This window comes from Musa acuminata, chromosome BXJ3-4 (genome assembly GCF_036884655.1).
Source record: "Musa acuminata AAA Group cultivar baxijiao chromosome BXJ3-4, Cavendish_Baxijiao_AAA, whole genome shotgun sequence".
Classification (NCBI taxonomy): Eukaryota; Viridiplantae; Streptophyta; class Magnoliopsida; order Zingiberales; family Musaceae; genus Musa; species Musa acuminata.
The window spans coordinates 49,463,655-49,489,714 of record NC_088352.1 but is presented as its reverse complement, the minus strand read 5'-3'; the positions used below and the strand labels follow the sequence as shown (position 1 = coordinate 49,489,714).

Genomic DNA, 26,060 nt, shown 5'->3' with positions numbered 1-26,060 from the left:
ACCAACCACAGTATGCCGCGTGGACAGCACAGTGGGTCACACACTCCCCCATTTTTATCCTATGTCTGGATCTCCATCTGCAAGCCTGGTGGAGCTGCTATCCTCTCGGTGCCTCTTCCGAATCTTGGGCTCTTTTGTCTCCCGCTTACGTAAAGCTTCGGTACCACGAAGAAAATTAAGTGACTCAATTCGGTTCGCCTTCGAAAGAAGAGAGAGAGAGAGAGAGAGAGAGAGAGAGATGGGGAACTGCATCGATCTACAGAAGCCAATCTCGTGGGTGGACGAGGAGGAATGGGAGGCGGCGGAGCTCCCGAGTCCCGCACATTGTCGAAAAGAAGAAAAGACCGAGAGAGTTGCTGCAGCATCCGCGAACCCGCCGGCGAAGAAGGAACTGGAAGAATTCTTGCACTGGAAGAATTCCATATGTCGGAAAGAAGGGGTGGCCTCCACGGAGATCAAGATCAGGATCAGCAAGAAGCAACTGGAAGAGCTGCTACATCAAGCGGACGAAAAGGGATTGCCGCTCAAGAAGATTCTTGCGGATATCGCAACGATAGGTGGGGTTTGCACCGAGAACAGGGACCGGTGCTGGAGACCCAACCTGCAGAGTATACTCGAGGAGGTATCGGAATTGAGTAGAACCCCCTAGTTTCCGACATATCAACGACGATGATGATGATGATGAAGACTTGTTTAGGTGTGCGTTACTTTTAGATGTTGGTGCAATCCTTTTTATTCCCATTCCTCCCACAGAGAGAGAGAGAGAGAGAGAGAGAGAGAGAGAGAGAGAGAGGGTGTGGGTTTGTGTATATTAATCATATAGATCAAGGTGATGTGAACCCGGTAGAAAGGGGGGACAGTGTCAACCGCCGTATCGGAAGTGACACTGTTGATATTTTAACATACCTGTGACAAACCCATGACTTTCTTGGAATGGTCGCCTTCATCTCCACTTCATTATGTCATAACAATTCTCTAATGCCAAAATACTTTGGATGATGATACTAATTGAATCATCTCCACTGTAACTACCAATACAACAAAAAATTGCTAACCTAAAAATTCCAAACAAGGAAAGAATTCTTGCACTAGTATGCTGTGCAGAAATCTTTCATATTTTCATGTGACACACACTACCACACTTCCTACAGCATTTTCCATTAGTTGCCAGATGAACTACAAATTTCAATATCATTCACCCACCTTTTATACATTGGTTCTAATCATCAGTACATATAAATGATGACGGTGTGGAAAATCTTACTCTTTAATTTTTTTACCACAGAAAAAACAAAAAACTTTATTATCCCCATTTTGTGCAAAACTTTATCCAATGATACATGAAACCAATAAGCAGCAAACAAGATAACATTTTTTGGACTTTCAACAAAATAACACATACATAAATTCAACTACTCAGAAAATGACAATTTATTTGACAGTATTACATGGTCATTTACATTGAAGATCTAATTGCATAGAGAAGAAATTTATACAAGTTACTCACCTAGACTGGCCGAGTTTAGCTTCTTCATGCGGTCTATGCAAGAAAGCTACCATAAATTCTAACATATGAGATGACCATTCTCAGTTATGTAGATTACATCTGATCTAGGATTCAGGTTAAGCATAGAAGAAATTTCAATGAGATTAAAAAAAACTTGTAATTAATTACATGGACACTCCTTTTCATGAAACTTTTTTCTTTTCTATCTTACAAAGATATATTATGCTCATCGCAACAATCAGGGAACCAAAAATATGGATGTAAAAATTTCTAACAGATGCAGCATGTTGTTGAAGATGATGGGAAGTCCCACCATCAAAGGCTAACCTCTGTTCGATATGAAGACCAGCATGAACATGTCTGGAGGCATCATTATAAATTACCATTCTTGGAGCACAAGCATATCACAGCAGTATCACAAGTAACAATAATAAAGAAAAGACCACTCTAAGCATCATATCTGCTGCAATTAGACCTGACAAAGAAATCAATATGTAAGAAGCATTCCACAAAACAACAAGGTAAAAATGTCCCAACTACCTGAGACAAGCAAGTGTTTAAGTTTGTAAACGCAATCAGAGAACTATTCTGAAAGATGAATCCTAAGAAACAGCCTGAATGACAAGTTGGACAAAGATGAGCGAATCCAACCAATAAAACAGTTTGACCTGTGAAATAATGATTTAAACTTCAGCTAAGAATTTAGTTGTATATCTGGAATTCTCAGATGAAAGAAGACGTGTTTGTAGCTAGACTGCTGCTCTGTCAAATTGAGAAATTGCTTCTTAAATACCAGGACTGCGCCTGAAGCATGGCAATTTATTTAAAAGTGACGGAAACCAGTCATCAGCAATTTGGAAAAGTTGGAGTGCTGGAATGGATAAATTTGTGTTTGGATGACAATATTGTTTTAACCAATTAGTTCTGATCGGTATCCCGTCTCTAGTGTCCCTTCCTTGTACCATGGTGAGGGGATAGGATTGACAAGTTGAGAAGGGACTTCAGTCACCCGAGCCTGTTTTGAGTCCTCCAGTTGCTGTTTTGCAACTAAGATAAAGCTCAGTGCAAGGGATTACCATGCAACTAGCCACATTCATTTTCAAAGTCCACAATTAACCATTGTCTTAGACTAACTTGACCTGTAAAATGTATCAGAGAGAACCTAACTATACTCAGCTTAAGAAGACTCCAAGACGAAACTAGATTCATAAACCCAAGAACTAAGACCTCTTCCTGAACCCTTCATTTGAATATGGCATTCAATGCTGTGGACTTCACAGCTAATACCATAGTAGGTAAAAAAACTAAATTAAACACTAAATACACCATCAAGCATCAACAACTACAGCCATCAAAACTTTTTATGGAGGAACCGAGCATCCACTACCATAACTGCCGATCAATATTAAGAAACCTTAGCTGAGGATTAATCTGCAAAAAAGTTAAAAAGATGTTTCTAACAAAGTATAAAGATGTGTTAAGTGATATAGTATGCTAAACATGAGAATCACTTTAGGCACAAATGGTTGACAAATAAGCATCGACAGTAAAGTTATGATCTTACCAAACTGTGAAGATGTCGCAGCTGGAAGTGCTGGAAAATTAACAGCTGCCAAAATCAAAAGAGCATGTCAAAGGTTTATTCCTAAAAGGGAAGTCATGTAATAGAAGGGAGAAAAGAGGGGGTAGAAAGGCTTGAATTGATGAAAATCAAGGAAAAAAAGAACCATAATTGTGTAAACTGAACTCTTTAAAGTTTCCTTAATGAACAGGAGATGTTTGGTTAACAACAGAAACATCTTTATAACAACAATAGAAGACTTTCGGACCAGTCTATGACACTGCAAGTCAGCATGTGTTTATCACTGAAAACTCTTCCAAATAGATGCAATGAACCTTTGACCGTTAAGGGTAAACCTCTTGAGCATACAATTGTAGACAAAGTACCTACCATTGTCTAGCAAATCAAAACAAGATCATAAACAAATGATGCCATGAAAGTTAGATGACAAATTGATTTGCATACACTTGTTGCATGAAGATGATGATATTTGAGATGCAGAGGGCCATGGTGCTGCAATGTTGTCATTCAGGTCACAAGTGAAACTGATCCCTGAAGATGGGTCAAAAGTTACATCTGACGGCAAGCTTGGAAGAAGGCATCCAGACTCTACAAAATATATCAAATATCAGCAAATTAAATAATTTTACTGAACAAGAGTTCATTTCTCTGTGTACACAGCCAAGAAAGAAAGAAGAGTACCCACAATTATCAAAAAGAGTAAGCTTAGTATCATGTGTAATTGCAATTATTTAAGGCTTAAAAGGGGTGGTTAAAATTGAGGATTGTCTGATTTTAGATGTGGTTCTCAGGAATTGTTTCATCTCAATCTGGTAATTTGGGTCACCTTTGTCTTCAACAATTAACATAGTTCCCAAGTCCAAACTAGTAGCGTTGATGCCCATTGCTGCCTTTATGCCTAACTAGTAGCATTACACTGAACAACAAGGTGGAAATCACTGACCATTAGCTAGCCTAATAAACGATTACCAAGTCACTCTTCTGTGGCACATGTGCCTTAGTAGAAAGTAGCTCAACATCTTCAAAAAGGAAAAAAAAAGAAGAAGAAATGGCTCCATTATCATGCCCAGATGATCAGACCTTTCATGATATACTCAACTTTCGATTTTAGACTTGTCCAACTTTTTTCAAGTTCTAAATATGTACATTTTAGTACTTTGAAATTTTTGATTTATTTTCATCTTCATTTTAAGAGGGTAATTCAGAGTGTCAAACAAGGGTCCAATTTAAAGCATTTTCTTGCTCATGAATGCTACTTCAGTTGCCGATGAAGTCACCATAGTCATCAGGCATTAAAATTCAAAAGATCATATATCCCTTAAAATTGGATCTTATGTAGTCATGTACTCCCAGTTTGGGCGTGGGACTTTTTAAAGTCTATACAAAGGTTAATTTCTACTTGATAGACTCTTGGGTATGTTCCTCTAAGAATCTTATCAAAAACGAGTTTGAACTCTCAACTGTGTTCACTCATTTTGTATTCTTTTATGTCAATCATTTTTTCAGCATAATATATTAATAGCAACTTCTGTATTGCAATGGTATTGATGTACATTTGCACTAATTAGGAGAATGCAAATATGAATATGGATTTAACAGAGAGGTGCTGTTTCACAGGGATGCTTTTAGATCTCTTTTCCTTTTAGTACTCATATCAATCAGTTACGCATCTATCAACTTTCTCATTCTGAATTAAGTCACTAATCTTAACTCATACAACATAATTCCCTAAACATATGTCGTACAAGATATTAGACCATTAACATGACTAAAAAGCTTGAACATTAATTCATCATTGTGAAAACCAACTGCCAAAGTTATAGGAAAGCTCATTATAAGTATCTGACCAATTAAATGAATTAGTAAAATCAGCTATCATTCACAAAGCCATAGTGATAGACTTTAGGCATCAGTTACACATGCTAGTTCTAAGCATTAATAAAAGACCATTACAACTTTAAATCATTGATTCCTTTGTAATGTCTTCCAGACAATTCAGATTAACCAGTGTAACACAGAAATTAGACCTTACAAATTATACAAAGGAAACTGCTCATAAGTAGCCAGCACATGTCTATGTTACAGCTTGCTCAACTTTAATAGGGCATCATTTTATGCAGGAAAGTTGAAGCATCTCAAGACAGTTTGCTCTGCCAAAGCTACAGAGATTAATAATAAACAGAACCACATTTTTAGCTCCTAAATTCATTCATAAACAAATTATAACAAAAAAAGAAATCAGCAAGCAAACAAGAAAATTATGACAGGAGGACTGAACAGTATATTTTACCTTGAGTTCCAACTGCTTTGCCATTCCAAGAACCGAGCACAATCCAAAGAAAAGGAAAATAAAATGGTATCAGTATGACTTTCTAACAATTCAAAAAAGAAAATTAGTTTATTAGAAGTGAAATTCTATAGAAGTTTCCACTACCAGCCACCTTTCATCCCAAGTAGAAATGTGAAGAAAAAGTAGATTCTACAATTATACCAAAAACCTTGATGGCACTAACCTTGGAGTGAAAAATCTTTGAGAGTTATTTGACACAAACTATAAATATTTGTGCTAACATTCATTTCTTGCAATTTCAGACCAAGCAAGGTGGCACAACTCAAAGCCTGCAAATTGGTTATAAAACTTTGCTTCTGTAAATGGGACACATAATTTTCCATAGAATGGCAGCAGGTAGTATTGTTTTTAATCATATTGCCACAATTTTCTGCAACAGCCTTGGTATCTGGAAAATCCAGTGGACAAACTGCACGAATAGAAGCACATTGAGCAGAACAGGAAACCAACAGAACAATCATTTAGGAAATAGCAAAAGATATCATTGCTTAAAGGTAAACCATTCTAGCAATCCAATCTGGGTATCATTGCCAAGATCTCTCGAGCGGATGGTTGTTGCCCAGCCACATCCACTGAGCAAAGGTTTACTACCTCTTATCAATATGTTTGCTAGTCACATCTTCCTCTCCTCTCCTTCCTCTTCTTCCTGTCTCTTCTCCCCTCTTTCCCTTCTATCCTATGTGACTATGAACCGCTGCCCCATCCAACTACCTCACTCCTCCAGTCTTTTATACCCTCTCCTCTTTTCTCCCTCTTCTCTCCCTTATCTCCTGCCTTTCGTTAATGGCCAGACACCTCTCTACTTCCTCCCCCCTTCTACTTTCCTCACTTTGTATAAGCTGCCTTCCCTTCCCTTCTTCTCTATCCTCTCTCCTCCCCCTCTATCTATGGGCAATCGTCTCTCCCGTCCCTGTGGCCCGTCTCCTCCCCTCCACTTCTCTCTTTTTGGTTGATGTCTTCCTCTCCTTTATCCTTTTTCTCTTCCTTCCTCCCCTTTGTCCATAGGCTGTTGCGGCCTCCCTTTGTTGCTACTAGGCGATGGTGGCTATGGAATTAATGGCTTTTTCATGCTTTCCATGGGCTTTGAGCGCTTTTTTAGTTTGATTTACTGTGTGGAAGCCTCAATGAAGTCTAAAAATATTTGTTACCTGTATGTCTACCAACTAAGGATTCATAGAGTGATCAGGAGGTTCAAGTAGTTGCAATATCTCCTTAGATAATAGAAAGCTAACCTTGACAAAACACTGAGTTCTGCAAAAAAATCTGGGTCAGGAGTTTCTTATTGATGAGTTTTTTTCTTTAATTATGACATTCAAGGTTTTAAATATGGGTCAAGTCTTGTACACATTCATTGTTATATATTGGTTAACCAACTTACTGACAAAAGGGTGTACCCACGATGCACCTGCCAATACTGAGAATCAATGTACACCTCTGAATATAGACTGTGACCCGAACATGATATCCCAGGCTGCATGATACCAAAATATATAGCTTATACTAGTACACATTAGTTTGATTTTATCTTATTTATTATTTTATTTGATAATTTCAGGTGAGACGGGCTAGTATATAATCCGGTATCCTAACATCATACTGGTCATATAAGTTACTGAAACCAGTATAAAACTGATATTTAAATCCTTGATGAGATTACAGTCCAGGATTTTTATGTTGTTAATTATGGAAAGCTGTCAAGGATTAATGTCCAATAATTCAAAACAAAAAACGGAAAGCTGTCAAGGATTTCTATGCTTAGCTAAGTTGCCATGCATCAATTACCTCTAGCCATCAATGATTTCTCAAACATTGCAGGATTTACAATCCTAGAATCTGAGTATATGGATCTTCTTAAGATCGTAGATAGGAAGTGAATTGACAACCTTGGCGATATGAGATCATATAAATGGAAGTGCTTTTTTTACGTCAAGGATCAGGTGACTGCAAAGGGTTCAAGGAATCAATTTTTTTCAAGTGCATACTAGAGGATGCCTGAAAAGGCATATGGGCACAACCAAGGAAAACGGATGATTTCAAGGTACACAGTCAGATTGGACCAAGTGTTTGAAGCAATTATTTATACAGTTGATCTTAGTTTGTCAGAATAATATCAGGCACTAATTGTCCTTGTTATCTAGTTCAAAATGTTGATGAGCAAGATGTGATGTATTAATGGTGTTTGTTCTCTGGTTAGTGTTTTATTATCACATGGAGAACTTTGCTCTAGCATTAGTTTTGTTGTTTTATTAATCAACTAGGGTCAAGCCAACTAAGTTTTCCAAGAAAATTCATAAAATCTTAAAGAAATTGAACTTAAGCTAGTGAAATACTGTGTGACCATCAAGAAGAAACTCAGGAAGAAAGGAAAATGCAGTTGTTCATTAATCAATGATTTGGAGCAGTATTTTTAGAGAAGAAAATGGAGAGAGACGGTCCTTTGAAATTACCTCTATTGACATTGCAGTTGGATAGCCGTCTCAGAAATTGTTTGGCAGATGCTGTATTGAGTCTACTAGATAACCACCTAAGGACGATGCTTCTGCAACTATCAATTTTAGATGAATGCTCAATTAAACTATTACTGATAGAGAAGCTTGCCATCAATTCACCATTTCTCAAGGCAAGCTTATTTGCCGCTTCTAGTACTGCATTCTGGCAGATTTGACTGCAACATTCAGTAACAGGATCGACTTTCCTGCACGCAGACAGGAGTTTAGAAGAGTCGACAACACTCTCAAACCCATTGATATCATATACAGGGCAGGATCCTCTGGTAAGGTTAGATGAGTGGATTGAACAAATTTCTTGAAGATCACTACTAGCTCCCTGACTTCCAAGTATCTGTTGAATATCTGATAGGCAATATTTTGAATGGGTAGAACCCAAAGCAAGCATCCCTGTTTCTTTACTTGATTGCCCTATTAGAATAGTAAGAGTGGCTTGAAACTGAGGACAGCAAATTACATTGGCCAAGAAAGGAGCAAAAGAGGTCCAGCAATCAACAGCAGTTGTACTCATTAAACTGTCAACTGAAGTGAAGTTTAATGTGCACCGCCCTGCAAAGAGGAAGTAAGACTAAGTGCAACTCATGTGACCCTAACAATTACTTGCTAACTTTATTGTAGCCAATTTAAATGAAGCTGTCAAAACCTGATAACTTTGGAGTACTGTTGTGGAAAAATGGTGTCCCCATTGGGGAAGGTGCGAGAAGAGGAAGGAAAGGTTGTGGCGCACTATTTGGAGAAGCAGCAAGCATAAAAGTGTTCTCCTTTTCCTCAATTTGCTGATTCACCAGCGCAAAGCTATGAAGAAGTACGTTCTCCAATTTGTAGAATTCTTGCAGCCCTGACTCATAAAGGTTAGCCATAAGTTATAATAAGATGCTGTTTCTGCTAATGATGAAATGCCTAGCATGAACAAGAAAAAACACTGCTACAATAGAGTGCATTAAAATAGTCTTGAAAATTTTAGTGGAAGCGGAATATGCAAATGACTGCAAAAAAATTACTTTTTATGTGACCAACTCATGCTAGATAATTATATAACACTAGAATAGAAAGAAGGCATTCAGTGATTTATTCTTCAGCATTTTGGCGATCAAGTTAAAGCAAGGAAGTAGCACATTATATAGGATACCAAACAAGTAAACCCTCGCAATGGCATCCAGTCCTAGATGAGAGCGATCGCGCCAAACCCCAAGAACTAAAACTAGTACAAGGGCGACGTAATGCTAGAATCCCTGCTTCTATCGAAGAATTAATCCCAAGAACTCCTTTCTTGACAAAAGTAAACCAAAAAGAGACATCTTTAATAGCATCCACTAGATACCGGCACCAAACCAGCAACCCCCTCGCAATACCATCAAAACCCTCAAAACTCGAGCGAAGAGCGAATATATCAAGATCCAAGAACTAAAATTAGTGCAGAGGCGATGTAACGCTAGGATCCTCGCTCCCGAGAACTCCTTCCTCGACAAAATCCACCTTTAATGACATCAAGAATCCACAAGATACCGGCACCAAACCGTCAGCACCCTCGCAACCCCATCAAAACCCTCGGGATCCAAACGAAGACCGACCACGTTAAGACCGAAGAACTAAGTTCGTACAAGGGCGATGTAATCCTAGAATCCCCGCTCTTCTTGAAGAAATAATCCCAACAACTCCTTTGTATAAGCAAACCAAGAAGAAACATCTTCAATAACATCAAGAATCAGCAAGATACGGGCACCAAACAAGCAAAACCCTCGCAATTGAGTCAAAAACCCAGCTCAAAAACACAAATTTAAGCAAAATAGGGCGAAAATCCGCGATCTGTGAACGGCCAAAGAAAGGACCCGTGGATCAAAGAGGGACTCACATAGAAGGAAGAGAATGAAGCCGAGGAGCTTCGGAGGGGGAGAGAGCAGCTGGGAGCCTCCCATTTTGCCTCCCCTACGCTTGAGAAGAGAGGAGAAAGAGTGGGGCGAGGGCGGTTGTGGCGAAGGCTTTCATTTATTAGCGATGATGAAGTGGCGTCCGTGGCAGAAGATGACGCCGTCGAGCAACTGCTTGTTGGACGCCGCCGCCACGCGACATGAACAGTTTGGACGACATTCCGACTTAGCGTGCAAATATCGCGTGCGATTTAAAGGTAGACAGCATTATTATTTTTTTTTTTTCGCGGAAGCTAAAAGATTTATATTAAGTTAACATGACGACAAAGTGTAATATTCTTTATTTTTAAATTATTTATGATATGATAAAATTTTTAATTATATATTAAATAAATTATTATATTAAAATAATAATTTAAAAAAAAATCATCATATCATAAATAATTTAAGTGAGCATGATATATAGCACTGATGTATGTCTTAATAATTTAAGCTTCTGTACTGATGACAAGTGTAATATTCTTTATTTTTAATTATTTAAGTATTTTTGAATTGTTTACAATATGATAGTTTTTAATTATTTTAATATAAAATTTTATTAAATAAATTATTATATTAAAATCAAGGTTCGCCGTACCGTACCGTACCGACGTTTCGACTCGTGCTCGGTACGGTACGGTACGGGTGTACCGAGCACTGTAGCACTGCTACAGTACGCTACAGTGTTACTGTAGCACTGCTACAGGGCGGTCCGCGTACCGACAACTTGTCGGACTGATACGTACCGCCCGTACCGGGCGGTACGGCTCGGTACGACAAACCCTGATTAAAATAATAAAAAAAAAACGTCATATCATAAATAATTTTGAAATGAAGGATATTATAATAAGTAATCAATCATCCTATCTTATCAAATAAATACTTAATTTATTTCATTCGGAAAAAAATAGAAATTTCATCTCCTTTAGTCTAAAATACTAAAAAAAAAAATTCAGAGAAACTGGATTGTCAAAATTTTAGTACTAATCTTAGTAGAGATATAGCATTGGGGATAAGGTTATTTTATAGCTTAAAACTTGGGGAAAAAATTGAACTTTTTCTGGTTGATCTTCACGATCACCTGTTTGTGAATCATATTATATATTTTTGTGAATATTGAAGTGTGATAAGATTATTTAGTCTCATATTAGTTGAGGAGTATGGGAACCAAAGACTTATAAGTTCGTCGGGTCTCCCTTATCCTTATAGACGCCTTTTGGAGCTCACATGCTCCGAAAGGATAAAATCATGCGGGTACATCCATCACCTAAAGCAGATAATTTTTCATGAGCCTACAGGCCACACCAATGGCCGATGGACCAAATTATCTCTTATCATATTGATACTAAAAGAAAGGACCGAGGCCTGCATCTCGATCGAGCAAACTTGCTCCTGAACCGTGCACTTTGTTTATAAGTCATTGGCTCCCCTACCATAAGGAGCATTAATAAGATCATTTAGTCATACGTTGGTTGAGTATGGGAATCAAGGGCTCATAAGTCCGTCGGATATCCTTTACCCTTAAATGTGCTTTTTGAAGCTCGCATGCTTCCAAAAGACAAAACTGTATAGGATACGCCCATCGTCCAAAGTGGATAATTTTTCATGAACCTATAAGTCATACTAATGATCGATTGATCAAATGGTCTCTCTTATAAGGGGATTTATCCGTGACAGATTAAACGGACAAAACTTTCGACTTCACCGACGTACGATTTAATCTCTCATCCACTATATCGAAGGTAATTTTTATCGGTAAAATTCAATCTCTCATTCACTATATATATCAAAGGCATTCATGAAGGTACGTTTCAATCTCTCAAAGGTATTCAGAATTGTTATCGTGCTCAATTTCCTAATCGGGCCAAAACTCAAGATTTCAAACACAAAATAATCTAAAATATAGAATTAATAGTACATGAACGCACACAACGCTAGCAAAATATTATTATTTTTTTTCTCTTTATTTATACCAGTTTGGTACCACGGTAAGAGCTAGCCTTGTACACTATGCTGTTCTTTCTATCCACTGTATATAATGATCATATGGATCGACAACTGACTCCTATTGCTATTTATTATATAGCTAGATTTGTACATCAACAACATAATACAAGTGAATCTAATGATAAATTGTTAGGACGTTAAACATTGAAATTTAGTGCAATTGTTAGGAGATTATACTCTTTTTAGGAAGGACTTAATATTACCGTCGAGGAAGGATAAATTAACATGCAAAAGTAAGCCTCCAGATGTATTTATGTATGTTCACTACTCACCCGTCTCCGACGGCGATAATTTAGGGGCCACCAACTTTTCCTCAACTAAAGCTACCTCTCAAAGTGTCTCTCGTAACTCTCGCAAACCAATCACATACTAACATCAGTTGATAATAGAACAAAAATAAGCGAAGAAGAATAATAATGAACTTTTCGAACAGTTGTTGTTTGATTAGGTGGTACTATTTATTTGGTAACTTATAAAAAAATTAAATAAATAAAATAAAAGTTATGCTTATTTATATTAAATATAATAATACTATATTAAATCTAACTATCAATACAAATCATGATTATTTATATTATTAATATTATGCTTTCTTTTATATATCATAGTACTGTTAGACCTTCCTAATACAGTCCAAAACACGATATTGGATGATCGTTCATTGCACAACTATGGGCAACGTGTAAGTAATGGATGATCGCTACACCGTCGACGAGGACTCGCGTACACATTGTGGAACGCAATAATGACGACCTTAGAGTTCTTTTTTTTATTAACCACAAGGATATTTTTATCTTTCGGAATCAAATAATTCTAATTTATGTCTTTAGTTCATTTTTATTTTTACTCTTTAAAAATTAATTATTTATAACTTATGCTCCTAACTATAAAATTACTATTATGCCGTCATGAAATTGATTATTTTTTATAATATCCTTTGTTTATAATTTTCCTTTTTGATTTGATAATATTAGATTCGCTACCATAATTTGATAATAATAAATTATCATAAAATTTGATGAATATTTTTATCAAAATTAAATAGAAAATAAGTTATAGATATTTTATTTTTATTCATGTGATATAATTTATTATTGTTAAATTTAACTACTTATGTTATTTAGATATTTTAATTATTATCTTAGATATTTATGTGGTTATTAAATACATGAAAATGAAAGAAAAATTATGAAATGATAATTATTTTTCACATAAAAGGCATTATTCATGTATACCATGATTACATTTATCATTTGAGCTTTTTTTTCTAATTAATATTTTATAATTAATATTTAATAATTATTATAATTATTATTTTATTAATCTTGAATTGTTTAAATGTAAATCAAATTAAAAAACTTGATGAATATCATTTGTAACTTACATATATATGTTTTATTCAGCTAATAGCTACAAAAATAGCTTAAGATGATAGACTTATCAAATATGAATTATAATAAGTATTTTATTATTTATAAGATATTTTAAATTATATTTTATATTATTATATTAGTCTTAAGCCGTCAAAGTAGTCTAGACTAATAACTTATAAAATTTATTAAGAAATTAGCCCTAAATGATATTAAAAAAATAATATTCATAATAACATACATAATTAGGAGATTTAGATAATTTAAGATGAGAATCTACTTCGAATAATTATATAATTAATAAGAAAACTTGATTTTATAGCATGTTTTGAGGTCCCTAATCAAACCTTATGACTGTGAAATTTTATCTTAACTCTTGGTATTGTCATATTTAATTGCTAAGTTGATGAAGATATTTGTGACATATTATAATTGTTTTTTCTCTAAGAATAACAAGTACATTAGTAATTCTATGCATCATGGTATAAAATATTTGTTGGTTAGAAAAAATAGTTCAAAAATAATTAATATAAATTAAGAACTTTAGATTAATGTCTTATATAGTATAAAGTATTTGAAAGAATATATTTATTAGATTTATGAGTAACTCATAAAACATATAATAATATACATCTGAATGAATATTATTATTAATATTATTATTAAAATTATTTATTTTTACTATCCTATTCATATATATATATATATATATATATATATATATATATTATAGTTGAATGTATATAATATAATTATCTTAATAATAGTGTTGTGATACATATAGAAGTAAATATTATATTGATAACATACAATCAATTTAACTTATGTTGCACTTAACATAATATTATTATATTTATTAAACTTATTAATATATTTTATAAAATTCATAGGCACATATAAAATAACTTTTTAAATTTTAGAATCCAATTAAGTAAGATTATTTTTAGAGAACTTTTATTTTTTTATTTTAATTTTAAATTCTTTCATATCTTACTAATCAATGGATAAAGTGAGAGAATGTTAGATTATATGATCTATTTAATTAAATAAAATATATTATAAATTTAATTATATTCTTATTATAATCATCAACTAATAGAAATAAAACTCAATTATGATAAGATTTCTTGCGAGATAATCATGATGTGAAAGACTCTCCTAATTACTTATCATACATCATTTGATCTCGAGAACTTTCTAGGGACTTAATATGTTTTGGGATGTGAAAGAAAAAACTCATTAGTTGAATTGATTCAAAGAATATGATAATATTATCATATTATTTCTTGGTTTACATAATCCATCGAAAAAACCTTCTTCAACCTTAATCAAGATTATGTATGTATGTCCATACTCAATAAGTGCGCGATGTGCTTCATACTTATATGTTTGGGTGGGAGCTTGAGTTTAATCTATAAGATGCTTGTATTTTGAAATGTATGAGTTTATATCTTTGGGTGGGAGATCATCATGCTTGTATTTTCTATACCATTTGAGTTTTTGAAAGTCAATCATATAAGATGCACTTCCTTTATAAGCATAGTAATGTAACACTGTATTGCTTCGGAACATGATATCGAGACATTATAAACTTTTTCTCTATCACGTGATGTAAAATTATACGGAGATATTATAATTTTTTTTTTATTTTTTATTATTTCATATTCTAATTTTATTAGTCCTCAATAGAAAAAAATTTATATGAGTATAATTCTCTTCGATATTTCTTTCTTTTAAATTATATGAAAAGGTCTCTCTGTGAGAAAGAGAGAGAGAGAGAGAGAGAGAGAGAGAGAGAGATCCTTATGTTTCTCTCACATCTTTATGGGTCCTATTTATGGGCCGAGGCGTTTCGGATTTGACGAATGACCCAAACCGGAAGCCCAATAAATGACATGATATGATTAATAATAATCTTGGCAAACAAACACGACCTACCAAATGGCCACATCTCTATCAGCTTATCATGCACTAAGTAGGTTCTTCTCCTCTCCCCTGCAAATCATGTTCATTTGGAGCAGTATGATGCAAAACACGGTCACACATTCACGACTATAATAATCTAAGCTTCCCCACTTCTTACTTCAAAGAATAGAAAATTATAAGGTCTGATTGATAAAAAAAAAAAAAGCCTTTGAGAGGAGACAAAGCCTGAGAAATGCTTCCAAGGATCTGAGCTTTGAGCAGCTCAAATTATTCAGGCTGGATTCTGATTCCACAGAACAACCAAATGAAAATAAAATACACGAACAAAACCTGTGCATCTGCCTCCCTCGGTGGGTGGTGGTTTCCAGTGCTGCAAGGCAACGTGACCCCCCACAGGCTATAGGATTGCCGGCCCAATTATGATGGCAAGAAGAAGATGTACTTGCGGGGGACCAGCAGAGCCGCTGAGTGTCCTCCGGTGGAGGGCTACGGTCTCTGAGTCGTCACCATCACCAAAAAGAGATTTGGTTATACTACCTCTCGGCACTGGTACCGAGAGAGAGAGAGAGAGAGAGAGAGAGAGAGAGAGAGAGAGACACACACACACACACTGTTTCTCCAGCCTCCGGTGAAACATATGACCACATCTCTTTCATTTCTTTGCAGCATGCAGATGTTGCAACTTTCTGGCTATCGATCTGTGGGATCTCCAACGAGTAGTTGGACATACACATCACTGTTTCCGCTTTCTATATTCGGTAATGCTTGTTGTTGTCTAGCTGCAAATGACAGCATTATCATGTACGTTATGCATCTGATTCACCGGATGTCGAGAGGGCTTTTCTTCCGAGAGAGACGGAGGGATGCTCCGCAGAGAATGCAACTTAATTTTCCATTCCCGTTCCTGCCGCTGATGTTTTGTGGGTTGCACCACTCGGAGCTCCTCCGGTCTTCTTCACATGTTGGGCAGCTCGATCCGTGCTTCATTCAGTGGAACATCGAGCAGAGAAAGAGGACGACAAGATAGCAAGAGCTTTGCGTGGTGCGGCAGTTGTGGTCTTTTGTTTAGTTCGCAGAGGACAAAGCCGAGTGGGTTCGCGGCCACTCAACCACCCCCCTACCCCCCCGGGGGCAGCCATCCGATGTGCTCCATTACCCGTGGTAAACACATCCCCCTAATCCCATTACTCATTGCCTATCCCCATTACAATTTATAATACATTTGATGATGGTCTTTAATTGGATGTTATATAGAGCTGCTGGCTGTCGTCTAAAAATATGCGGCAATTGACGGGTCGTATATCGTTATCATCGATACTGTTCTCGAGTCAAAATGAGATTACGTCCACCAGATCGTGGCATGGAATTTACTTGACGTCTTGGTCGTGGTGGGGTCTCCCTCGGTACAAACAAAATTGGTGGCAAGTAAATACTTGGGCGTTAATGGGTCTGAGTAAAGGGTCACAACTTTGGTGGTGCGCAGTGTAAACCCTCGCTTGCACGCGAATGGATAAAGCCCAGCGTGACCGACAGTCAACCCCACCCTCGGCACGTACCCACGTGGGTGCGGGCCTCTTTGTTCTGGTACGGTGGGAATGCGGCGGGGCCCAGCATCTAATACGCACCACACGCGTAGCCGGGATCCCGTCTTCTAAGGACATGAAAGTCTGGGACGATAAATAGTGGCGCCACCCTCTCCCGCGACCGTGTGGCTCTCCGCTCATATCCCGGCACACCCACTCCGCGTTCGCCACGGGCGAGGCGTATATGGCCAAGGGGCGGAGGCACGGGGCGGAGCGGCTCCTCAAGGCTCCCGCCCATTCCGCAGGCAGAAGTGGCCCCGCCGACCTCCCCAACCTCGCCGAGGACGACATCTGGGCCGCCTTCGAAGGCGACAACGACGAAGCCGGCGGCCAGGACCGGCGGACGAGCCGCGCCCGTTCACGCGTATGGGTCGACGAGCACGTGGGCGGTCTCTCCCTGGCCTTCGAGGACTCGTACCATGGGACGGCGGCGGTGGCGGCCCGGTCGCTGCCGCGCGAGCGGCGCCGGGTGGCAGCTTCAGCGCCAGTGAACGTGCCAGCCTGGTCAAGGTCGCTTCGGTCCAGCTCGGGCGTTCCGCCGCCGGAGGAGGAGGCGGAGGAGGAGGAGGAGGAGGAAGAAACGGGCGGCGAGTGGCTGCCGCCGCACGAATACCTGGCGCGGGTGCAGGGGAAGACCATGGGGACGTCGGTGTTGGAAGGCGCGGGGAGAACGCTAAAGGGACGGGACATGAGCCGGGTCCGGGACGCGGTCTGGAGCCAGACCGGCTACTTTGGTTGAAGCGGGACCGAAGCAGGCAATCACAGCCCACCTCCGATCGTTTCTTTGCATCCTTGATGAGTTTTGTGAAGCGGTGGTTTGGCCTCGTGGAGTGGAATGGAATTTTTGCGACCTAATAGATTGCTTAGCTATGAGGCTGACGTTGAAGAAACCAATATCGGCCGCAGCTAGTTTAGGTGGTAAAGAAGGATTAAGCGAGATCCTGATTCAGACTCGTCTTTGCCAAATTACTTGCGTTGATTCCCACCTCCGTACGGGGAAGCGATAACACCACCACGGCTGGATGTCACTTCCTCTTCTCAGTGAAGGAACCTAATGGTGTTTGGGCGAGGCGATATGCCTTGCAAGCTACCAGATGCTCATGCATTTGATGGCGGTCGTCTATGCTCTTCTTCTTCTTCTTCTTCTTCTTCTTCTTCTTCTTCTTCTCTTCTTAAAGCTGTGTGGGACACAAATTACTTCTTCTCTTCTTCATCCACGACCCCAAGCACACAAATTCCTTTATTGTGATATCACACCCACTGATACCGATTGATCTAAACTTTTACTCGCCCAAAGGAGGCGTAATCTACTTGACATCAAGAAAAATTACTCCACCCCTCTGAAGCCTGTCATTTTACCGATCGAACGAGTTGAATTAATTATTAGGGAAGAAATATTGATTTTATCTAAAAAAATGTATATCACACACACACACTATACATATATATGACAGATGAAACTTGCTTGATTCCCGGTTCGATATGAACAGCATTATTTATTATATGAATAACCAATATATTTAAAGTGATAAAAAAAATGCACTAGCATTGAACATCTAGAAAAACCAAGGCTTCAGGTTGAGTCGAAAAAAGACGTCAAAATTTCCAGCTAGGAACCATAATTCGGGTATAAATACACTGGCGTTATCCCTCTAAAACGACCATCTGATGACAACAACCGGGTTTCACAGGCAGAGGTCCCCGTTATCAACCGGTGCATTTATGAACAAAATCACAAAGGAATAGTGAAAGCCTGTATGTTTCCTGCAGCACCAATTATCGTTTGACACAGCATCCACTCACATAACCAACTAAATTAAATTATGCTCGGTAAATATTAATGCGAAACTGAACTAGCAAAAAGTAACCAAGAGGTGATCTCTCAAAGCTCCATAGTCTGTACCAAAGTGTATGAAGTGGGCAGATCAAAGTTACTTTCTCAAGCAACTCCAAGTAGCAAATCATTGAACTCCAGAACAACTTCAGCAGTGCAAGCATTAGGCAACAGAAAAATAGCTCCCAGCTTCCACCCTACTTGTCAATGCTTTCTCTGCAGATGGTAGCAACGATCAGTTCAAAGTCATCTAAACATCCAAAGCTAAATAACATTTTCTCATGCATTTGTGATAGCCTTGACTGGTCAGGTTTTTGCAGCTAAGCAGTTTTGTAACAACAGTCAGTAATCCGACATATTTTGCTAGTTAGCTACCACATAATGATTAACATAAGGTTTCAAAAATAGAAGACAACATAAAAGATCGAGTTGTTTCTTATCTTGATATACCTTGCGCCTTTTAAATTTCTTCCCTTGTTTGTCATTATTCATGTGACTAGAGGTCTCATAATTTTCCTTCTCTTCCATTGGAAGCATTCTGATCTCGTCATAGAAGCCGTCAGTCAATCCAAGCAATCTGTTAAATACCATGTATTAAACATCAGAAACAAATTCAGGATAATAAAAATAGATCAAATTACAACATATTATGATATGACTGGAATACCATAGTAAGTACATCAAGATTGAACAGCAGATAAATAGACTAAACCATCAGGAAAACTGCTGAAATGATGCCAACATTGAGGTTAATACAACTTTAGCTCTGTTGCCACTTATGTGAGTCTGGCAGTCTACTAATTACTAATAAAGAAACACACTCTTCTGCTCGAAGATTTTGACTATGCTGAGTATGAGGATTAGAACAACCAGAAATCAAAGCAACCAAATTTGGTAAGTCGTAGAACATTACAGAAGCAACAACTTCCATTGAACTTCTTCAAATGTTCTCCTACCTAGCAAATATTCAGCTGCATAAGTTGAATATGGGACATATGTATTTAATCAGCTATTTTTTGTCCAACATTTAATCTTTTGATATAACAACCAAACAGTTTACTTATGGCCATAAAAGAATTACTACCGGAACTTATATGATATCCCAACATACCCATTTCTTGACTTCTTCATGTGTTTCTCTATTTGCTTATCTCGCTTTGCAACTGGTGCACGAGTGAAAAGCTCTTCTTCCTGCCTGGCACGTTCCTCTCGCTTTGCCACATATCTTGTAAGCTCTCTGCTTTCAGCCCCTATATTTTCTCTTAGCTACAGATAAGATTCGGTACATGTCAGCATACTAAGTGTAGTAAGTTGTATTTTGATTAAAAGAAACAATGAACCACCAACCTCTTCAGGTCTATCTTCAAAGTCATCCATCAGCTCTTTAACATAAGTACTTTGTTTTGCCTGTCGCAATAATGCTTTCTCTCTTCGAAGGGCCTGTTTTTCCTGCTTTGATATCTTATCCTCATCCATACTTGTAGGAGCAAACCTCGGAGGGCGGTAGACACCTCCAGCATCCTAAAATATAACAAAAAATTTGTTTTTGATTTATTCAAAAAACACAAAATATTAGCATTCTAAGCATTCGCATTTCATGTGAATAAAACAAAGATATATTGTTACTTGTGAACTTGACAATGTTATTTTCCAGATGATATTTGATTGAATGTTAAGACTAAAGAAACCATTATGCTAATTAGCATGAAGGGTAAGGGATCATATGAACAAAAACGATAAGGCAATATGGCAAGAAGTAGGACTTACCACATTAATGAAAGAAACTAAATGAACCTTGAAAGGAAGGTTACAATTAAAAAAGAACATACACAAAATATTTAAGTTGAACAGCAAAAAAAATTCAGCATGTCCAATTACATACACACATAGGTGAGTTAACATTCATAGACCAAAAAGCTGCTATAGTACCATACTGTCAGCAGGTTACCTGGGCACCTGGTTCTGATTTGCTAACAAGCATGCCAGGATTTGGCCGATACTTCAGGGGATCTTCCTCATCTTGAAAACTTTTTTCCTTGTCGTCAGGGGTGGATATCTTCTCAGATACAAAATTGCTGGCAACCCGTATGAGCTTCTGAGTCTGGTACTCAAGCTTCTTATCTATTGGACGAATCTACACAGAATTTTTTTCAGGAAATATCCAAATTAAATGATGCTAAGAAGAAAAATGAAACATAACACTGGTGCGAGGAACAGACCTTCTCCAGGAATAACCTGATCTCCACAAGGCTCTTTACAACAGGATGGTCCTGAACGGATAATCCTTTTGCCTTGCGAAGCAGATAGTACACGATAGATTGACAGTAGCTGAGAAGCAATAGATACTTTGCATCTAGATAACTCATACCCTCAGATGTTGGAAATTGGTTTTCTCTCACCTAATGGACAAAATTATGATTCTACAATCAGTGCTCATACATAGAGACCACCAAAAAAAAAAAAAAATCATTTTTTATTTTCATATATCAAGTAATTAAGACTGTATTCCGATTAACTATTCGTAGATTATCATTGTGCAGCTTAAATACTTAAATTGTAAGCCACATTTATATGCAATAAAGCCACACAAACTCAGACAGAAAAACAAAGTAGAAACCAAAAAAACTCCCTAAAGCTTCACAAATTAGGACAATGCCAAGAAAAGCAACCCTATGTCAACTTCATGGAGCAAAAGAAACGATGTTACAACTAAAACATTAATAAACCAATGCTGAAAAAAGTCTTTCCACTTGATTATTTTCCAGAGAAAAATCTAACAATTCGATCACGCTGAGCTTTCATATCATTAAAATTTATCGTAATCATATATCATATTTTGGTTTACTTTCATCCTGAATTCAAACTGAGAAACATGAGGTAAAAAATACAAAATTTACTGCAAGAGATTATATTATTCAGCTAACCCAAGCAGGAATTTCTTTTGCTCCCAACTTTATGGCCAAAAGCACGAATCTTTTTAAAGAATTTAGCAAACAAGAAACGGGAATAAAAGAGTGACAATATAGAAGCACAACAAACGCCTACCACCTTCTGTGTGAGGACGTCCAGTTTGCTCCTCACGACATCCAACCCATCCTTCATCTCTTTCAACAAGGCCACGAGCTGAGGAGAGTCCCTAAATCGATTAGGGTCCCAGACCAAATATAAAGAAACCATCAGAAAGGCTAAGAGAGGGGATGAAAACATAGAAGACTGAGTATCCGAGAAGGCACACCTCGTTAGGGGCAGGGCAAGGGATTCCTCGCCGCCGCTTCTCGACTCGTGGTGGTCGTTCATAATCCCACCGAGGGCAAGGCGACGGCCTGTCAGGATGAAGCACCTGGCAGAGGAGGCCGGCGGAGGTGGGATTCCAGGAAACAGAAGCCGGAGTCTTTAGACGAGAAGAACGAGGCACCGAAGTACGGCGGCGGGCAGCGGCGCGGGCGAGAGTCGAGGGGTGGGGTTTTGGAGATTTGGGAAGAATCGAAAACCTACTCCACATGAAGCTTGCTTAAAGCAATGGTCAGCCGGCCCGTTCGTGGCAGTCTGCTCGGCCTGACCCGAACTTGGACCGGTCCATAAGCTGCCCTGCACGTGTATCTTTATGATGAAATGGCTTGTTAGGCACGCGCAGTGTTGAAACAAGCCATTAACCCTTGATAATGCAGTCCAATATAATTTATATTATTAAGATAATTATATTATATACATCAACCTATTATATATATATATATATATGATAGTAAAAATAAAATAATTTTAATAATAATATTAAAGATACACGTGCAGGGCTGCTTATGGTCCGGTCCAAGTTCGGGTCAGGCCGAGCAGACTGCCACAACGGGCCGGTTGACCCTTGCTTTAAGCAAGCTTCATGTGGAGTAGGTTTTCGATTCTTCCCAAATCTCCAAAATCCCACCCCTTCGACTCTCGCCCGCGTCGCTGCCCGCCGCCGTACTTCGGTGCCTCGTTCTTCTCGTCTAAAGACTCCGGCTTCTGTTTCCTGGAATCCCACCTCCGCCGGCCTCCTCTGCCAGGTGCTTCATCCTGACAGGCCGTCGCCTTGCCCTCGGTGGGATTATGAGCGACCACCACGAGTCGAGAAGCGGCGGCGAGGAATCCCTTGCCCTGCCCCTAACGAGGTGTGCCTTCTCGGATACTCAGTCTTCTATGTTTTCATCCCCTCTCTTAGCCTTTCTGATGGTTTCTTTATATTTGGTCTGGGACCCTAATCGATTTAGGGACTCTCCTCAGCTCGTGACCTTGTTGAAAGAGATGAAGGATGGGTTGGATGTCGTGAGGAGCAAACTGGACGTCCTCACACAGAAGGCGTGCATACAGTAATATTCATGTATGCACGCACACTGCGCGTGCTTACTTGATCTTTGTTTTTCCCGACTCCCACAAAATAGTGCCCGATGCTTCTCTTCCGACGCTCCTGTCGATGGCCACCGAGGATGAGAGATCCCGACGGTGGCCACTGTCGAGACGAAGACGACCAAGCACGATCTCCAGCTCAGGTAAGGGCGACTCCCCGACCGATGTCGCGTTCGCCATCTCTCTCTCGTTGTCTTGACTCTCGAGCGCCCACTTCTTGATCGTTACCATTACCTGGGAATTAGGGTATTGGGATGATGATCAACTAGTTCTACTAGGTCTGATGATGTTCTGTGGTTTCTTTCGACGCTACCTGTCTGTCTGCGTGCATTGCCAAGTTAATCGAGAAGGAGACGTCTCGGTAGACAAAACATTTGACATTGTTGATGTCTATTTATTGTTGAAAAGGTGTTCCTCTGGTTTTTAGTGCAAATCAGCAGAAATTTGGTTTCCTGAATCCCAAATCGCAGATATATACCTGTTGAATAGAAAGAACGGCAAGAAAAGGGTCTGTTGTAGGTTAATGAGTAAGGGGAAACATGAACCGGCAGCAGCATACTTATGAGAGAGACAGGAGAGACCAAAAAGCAGAATAGAGAGAGAAAAAGTAGATATTCGGCCACCACAACGCACATCACATGGAGGAAAAAACTTAGTTTGACTAATTCATTCATCCCCAATGACTTAATAACTTCCTCCAATCCAATCTGTATTCACAATAGGGTTCTTGATCCAATCCTAAACCCAGAAAGAAGAATACAAATCACTTCAAACCCCTAAAATCATGTTTATTAGAAGTAAACCTTGATGATTAATGTTCCTGCCATTGACAACGATGATCTTGATTCACTTTTGTAGATATTGTTCTTACCTTAATGAGAATTCTAGCTTATCAATGGGTTTCTATGGTATCTTTCTTGAGTTCTGTAACCTCAACCTTGGGTGATACAGCATGAAGACACACTTTGGTTCCACTGAGAATTGTATATATATATTTTTCTCTAGCCGTCGTTTGCTACTCTACTGATTTTTCTTCAAACTAAATATTGAATTATGAACCAACAATCAAACTAGGAACTACTGTTAATTTGATGGTCCCTAGTGTATAATTAACTACCTGATTATCTTAATAACCATTATATTTGATATGACTGACCTATAAGAATAGAGGTGCGTGGATTCACTATAATGCTGGATTATATATTATGATAGTGTTTATGCATATTCTTTCGGTTGATAAATTGGCTGTGTCCTTGTCATGGTTCACCTACCTGTGGATTTCAGAATATAGGTTCCTTTTCAATGAAATATTATTGATGCCATTCTTTCTTTGTTGGCGCCACCAACCGCTGATCAGTTGATTTGTTACACTAGGCATGTTAAGTTTTGTAGCCTTCTAAGCAATCTTTCTTGCTATCATAAGACTACAACAAAAGAAGTTGTGAGGACAAAAATTGCCAGATAATTCATAATATATCAAGATCTTGATAATATGATTTTGCAATCGTTAGTGGAATGCAATTTTTCTGTTGGCTTCTACATCTTACTTTGAGTCGCTCATTGGTTTGCTCCTTACTATAACAGACTTCCTGAAAGTTTTAATGGGTGCATCAGTGGTCCTCTATATAATTTCTTCTCTAATGCATTAGATACATGTGATTTGTGCTTCATAGAGCAGAGTGGCTCAAGTGGCTTCTTGTTGTAAGTTCATCTCCTATGGTGGACGGTGGACCAAATGAGGATATTTCACGACAAGCCTATCGCGGTTGCCATGCTAAGCGAGTTGGGATTCAATGGACCAGCATTATCAGAGGATCTAATCATTGAAGTCTGCAGATGTGGAGGGGCAGAGCTCTATCCATTTGCAGTAGGTTCCCGAGAAGTAATATGGGTTTGTGGATATACAAGTTCTTAGAACAATAGAGCTAGCTCTTACTTATATTTTGATGGTTTGTTTCAACTTGTCACAGAACAATTTGTCCTATCGAACAGAACATTCATTCAATGGAATCGATCAGATGTCACAGGTATCGGTCTTACAGTTGCTAGCTTCAAGGAAAGGTGGGATTCTTCTCATGAACACAGGTATTTTGGTTTTGTTTCAACAGATACTTCTTCATGTAGTTGGAACTGATACATTTGATTTGTGTCCCCATCTTCTGCTTCTTGCGGCCATGCCAGATGACAGAGTATGAAGATCATATCAACCTTATAGGTTAGCTCGTCGCTCACATTCAGTTATCTGGACAGTTAGAGCATCCGAGCGTGACTCCAGTAGTTATCGTTCGCTAAGTGCGACCATTGTGCATGTCATATAATATGACGGTGTGATTGAGAGATGGGAGTTCGTATCTGTGCTGGTGCATCAATTGATAAAGGGTCAGGTAATATTCATGAGTTGACTGGCATTGTCTGTTCTCTCCTCTCAGGATTAGTAAGACGGGGAGCATCATTTGTCAGGCTTATATAAATTTATGGTCGACTGCTACTCTGTGGAACCGGCCATGATAGAAATAGTATGGTAGCAACGGCATCACCAGGCATCACCGCTGTCACAAACTTGTTGTGAGTAGCTTACTGGAGGTCGCAGGCTTTTGAGTCATTAGGTATCTCATGATCATGTTTTTGTGATGCACGAGTATTGTTCTATTTCTTTAACTTTGATGGATGAGGCCATATGCAGATAAGTTTTCACATACTGTATGTAGCAGGGGAGCCACTGCTCGTCGACTATCTATTATGATATATCATGTCATGGACTCGGTTTGGTAGACCGACAGATCCAAAGGTAATTGAAGTTCAAATAGGAAAAGCTTACCTTGTAATGAATGGTGCAACAGTAACAGCATCGACATCTTGAGCCTCAGAAATATGTCCAACGTCTCTGGAATTCCATCACCGCTTGCTGATTCAGTTCACTTTATTTCATATACAGGGAAACGCTCGACTACTTGTGTCTCTACCTTCCTATCCTTCGTACTTGCTGTCTAAGATATCGAGCCATGTAAGCCAAGCTTTCAAATCATGCTATGCAACTCATGTATGACTGCAGCAATCTGTGTTCGGGATTTAATGGTTTAAGCATATCTAACATTTTTGTATCATGTATG

At 38.4% G+C, this 26,060-nt stretch overlaps 3 protein-coding genes and 1 long non-coding RNA gene across 26 annotated transcripts; 2 read left to right on the top strand and 2 right to left on the bottom strand.

Moving 5' to 3' along the window:
- Positions 1 to 1,632: 1,632 nt before the first annotated feature.
- LOC135581561 (uncharacterized GPI-anchored protein At1g61900-like) lies at positions 1,633 to 9,997 on the bottom strand. 3 transcript variants are annotated; one of them, XM_065149446.1, is made up of 8 exons: positions 9,799 to 9,996; positions 8,590 to 8,784; positions 7,887 to 8,495; positions 5,603 to 5,848; positions 5,380 to 5,394; positions 3,534 to 3,677; positions 3,072 to 3,116; positions 1,633 to 1,982 (listed from the first exon to the last, which is right to left on the bottom strand). In XM_065149446.1, the coding sequence occupies exons 1-8, from the start codon at positions 9,860 to 9,862 to the stop codon at positions 1,912 to 1,914; spliced, it is 1,389 nt and encodes a 462-aa protein (XP_065005518.1). In that variant the 5' UTR covers positions 9,863 to 9,996; the 3' UTR covers positions 1,633 to 1,911. The 3 variants fall into 3 exon arrangements, with proteins under 3 accessions (XP_065005518.1, XP_065005519.1, XP_065005520.1); XM_065149447.1 differs by having other exon boundaries at positions 5,380 to 5,391; XM_065149448.1 differs by lacking the exon at positions 1,633 to 1,982 and adding an exon at positions 2,834 to 2,938 and having other exon boundaries at positions 9,799 to 9,997.
- A 6,926-nt stretch (positions 9,998 to 16,923) lies between these two features.
- Positions 16,924 to 17,478, top strand: LOC103983291 (protein S40-6-like). Its single transcript, XM_009400521.2, has one exon. The coding sequence runs from the start codon at positions 16,924 to 16,926 to the stop codon at positions 17,476 to 17,478; it is 555 nt and encodes a 184-aa protein (XP_009398796.2).
- Positions 17,479 to 18,317: 839 nt separating this feature from the next.
- LOC135585709 (uncharacterized) lies at positions 18,318 to 22,090 on the bottom strand. 5 transcript variants are annotated; one of them, XR_010495591.1, is made up of 9 exons: positions 21,809 to 22,090; positions 21,619 to 21,696; positions 20,793 to 20,972; positions 20,522 to 20,707; positions 19,921 to 20,094; positions 19,685 to 19,839; positions 19,024 to 19,150; positions 18,709 to 18,789; positions 18,318 to 18,655 (listed from the first exon to the last, which is right to left on the bottom strand). XR_010495591.1 is itself a non-coding variant. In XM_065146289.1 (8 exons), the coding sequence occupies exons 1-8, from the start codon at positions 22,073 to 22,075 to the stop codon at positions 18,778 to 18,780; spliced, it is 1,179 nt and encodes a 392-aa protein (XP_065002361.1). In that variant the 5' UTR covers positions 22,076 to 22,090; the 3' UTR covers positions 18,318 to 18,777. The 5 variants fall into 5 exon arrangements, 4 of the variants coding, with proteins under 4 accessions (XP_065002361.1, XP_065002362.1, XP_065002363.1 ...); XM_065146289.1 differs by having other exon boundaries at positions 18,318 to 18,789; XM_065146290.1 differs by having other exon boundaries at positions 18,318 to 18,789; positions 21,622 to 21,696.
- A 366-nt stretch (positions 22,091 to 22,456) lies between these two features.
- LOC103982092 (uncharacterized) lies at positions 22,457 to 26,051 on the top strand. Of its 17 annotated transcripts, none has more exons than XR_010496184.1 (6): positions 22,457 to 22,715; positions 22,815 to 24,817; positions 24,921 to 25,035; positions 25,132 to 25,556; positions 25,662 to 25,738; positions 25,886 to 26,051. It is a non-coding gene; the product is annotated as an uncharacterized LOC103982092 (long non-coding RNA). The 17 variants fall into 17 exon arrangements; XR_010496181.1 differs by having other exon boundaries at positions 25,659 to 25,738; XR_010496179.1 differs by having other exon boundaries at positions 25,634 to 25,738.
- The last annotated feature ends 9 nt before the right edge of the window (positions 26,052 to 26,060 follow it).

What these genes read in the sequence shown, in the direction of transcription:
- LOC135585709 (XM_065146289.1), bottom strand. Translation starts at nt 22,075, where the DNA reads ATGTGGAGTAGGTTTTCGATTCTTCCCAAATCTCCAAAACCCCACCCC. An exon ending in TCAGGTTATTCCTGGAGAAG is followed by an intron (nt 20,708 to 20,792) that starts GTCTGTTCCTCG and finishes AATTCTGTGTAG; the next exon opens with ATTCGTCCAATAGATAAGAA. An exon ending in ATGAAGAAGTCAAGAAATGG is followed by an intron (nt 19,151 to 19,684) that starts GTATGTTGGGAT and finishes GGTATTTAACAG; the next exon opens with ATTGCTTGGATTGACTGACG.
- LOC135581561 (XM_065149446.1), bottom strand. Translation starts at nt 9,862, where the DNA reads ATGGGAGGCTCCCAGCTGCTCTCTCCCCCTCCGAAGCTCCTCGGCTTC. An exon ending in CTTCATTCTCTTCCTTCTAT is followed by an intron (nt 8,785 to 9,798) that starts GTGAGTCCCTCT and finishes TTTATGAGTCAG; the next exon opens with GGCTGCAAGAATTCTACAAA. An exon ending in CAGTACTCCAAAGTTATCAG is followed by an intron (nt 8,496 to 8,589) that starts GTTTTGACAGCT and finishes TCCTCTTTGCAG; the next exon opens with GGCGGTGCACATTAAACTTC.
- LOC103983291 (XM_009400521.2), top strand. Translation starts at nt 16,924, where the DNA reads ATGGCCAAGGGGCGGAGGCACGGGGCGGAGCGGCTCCTCAAGGCTCCC.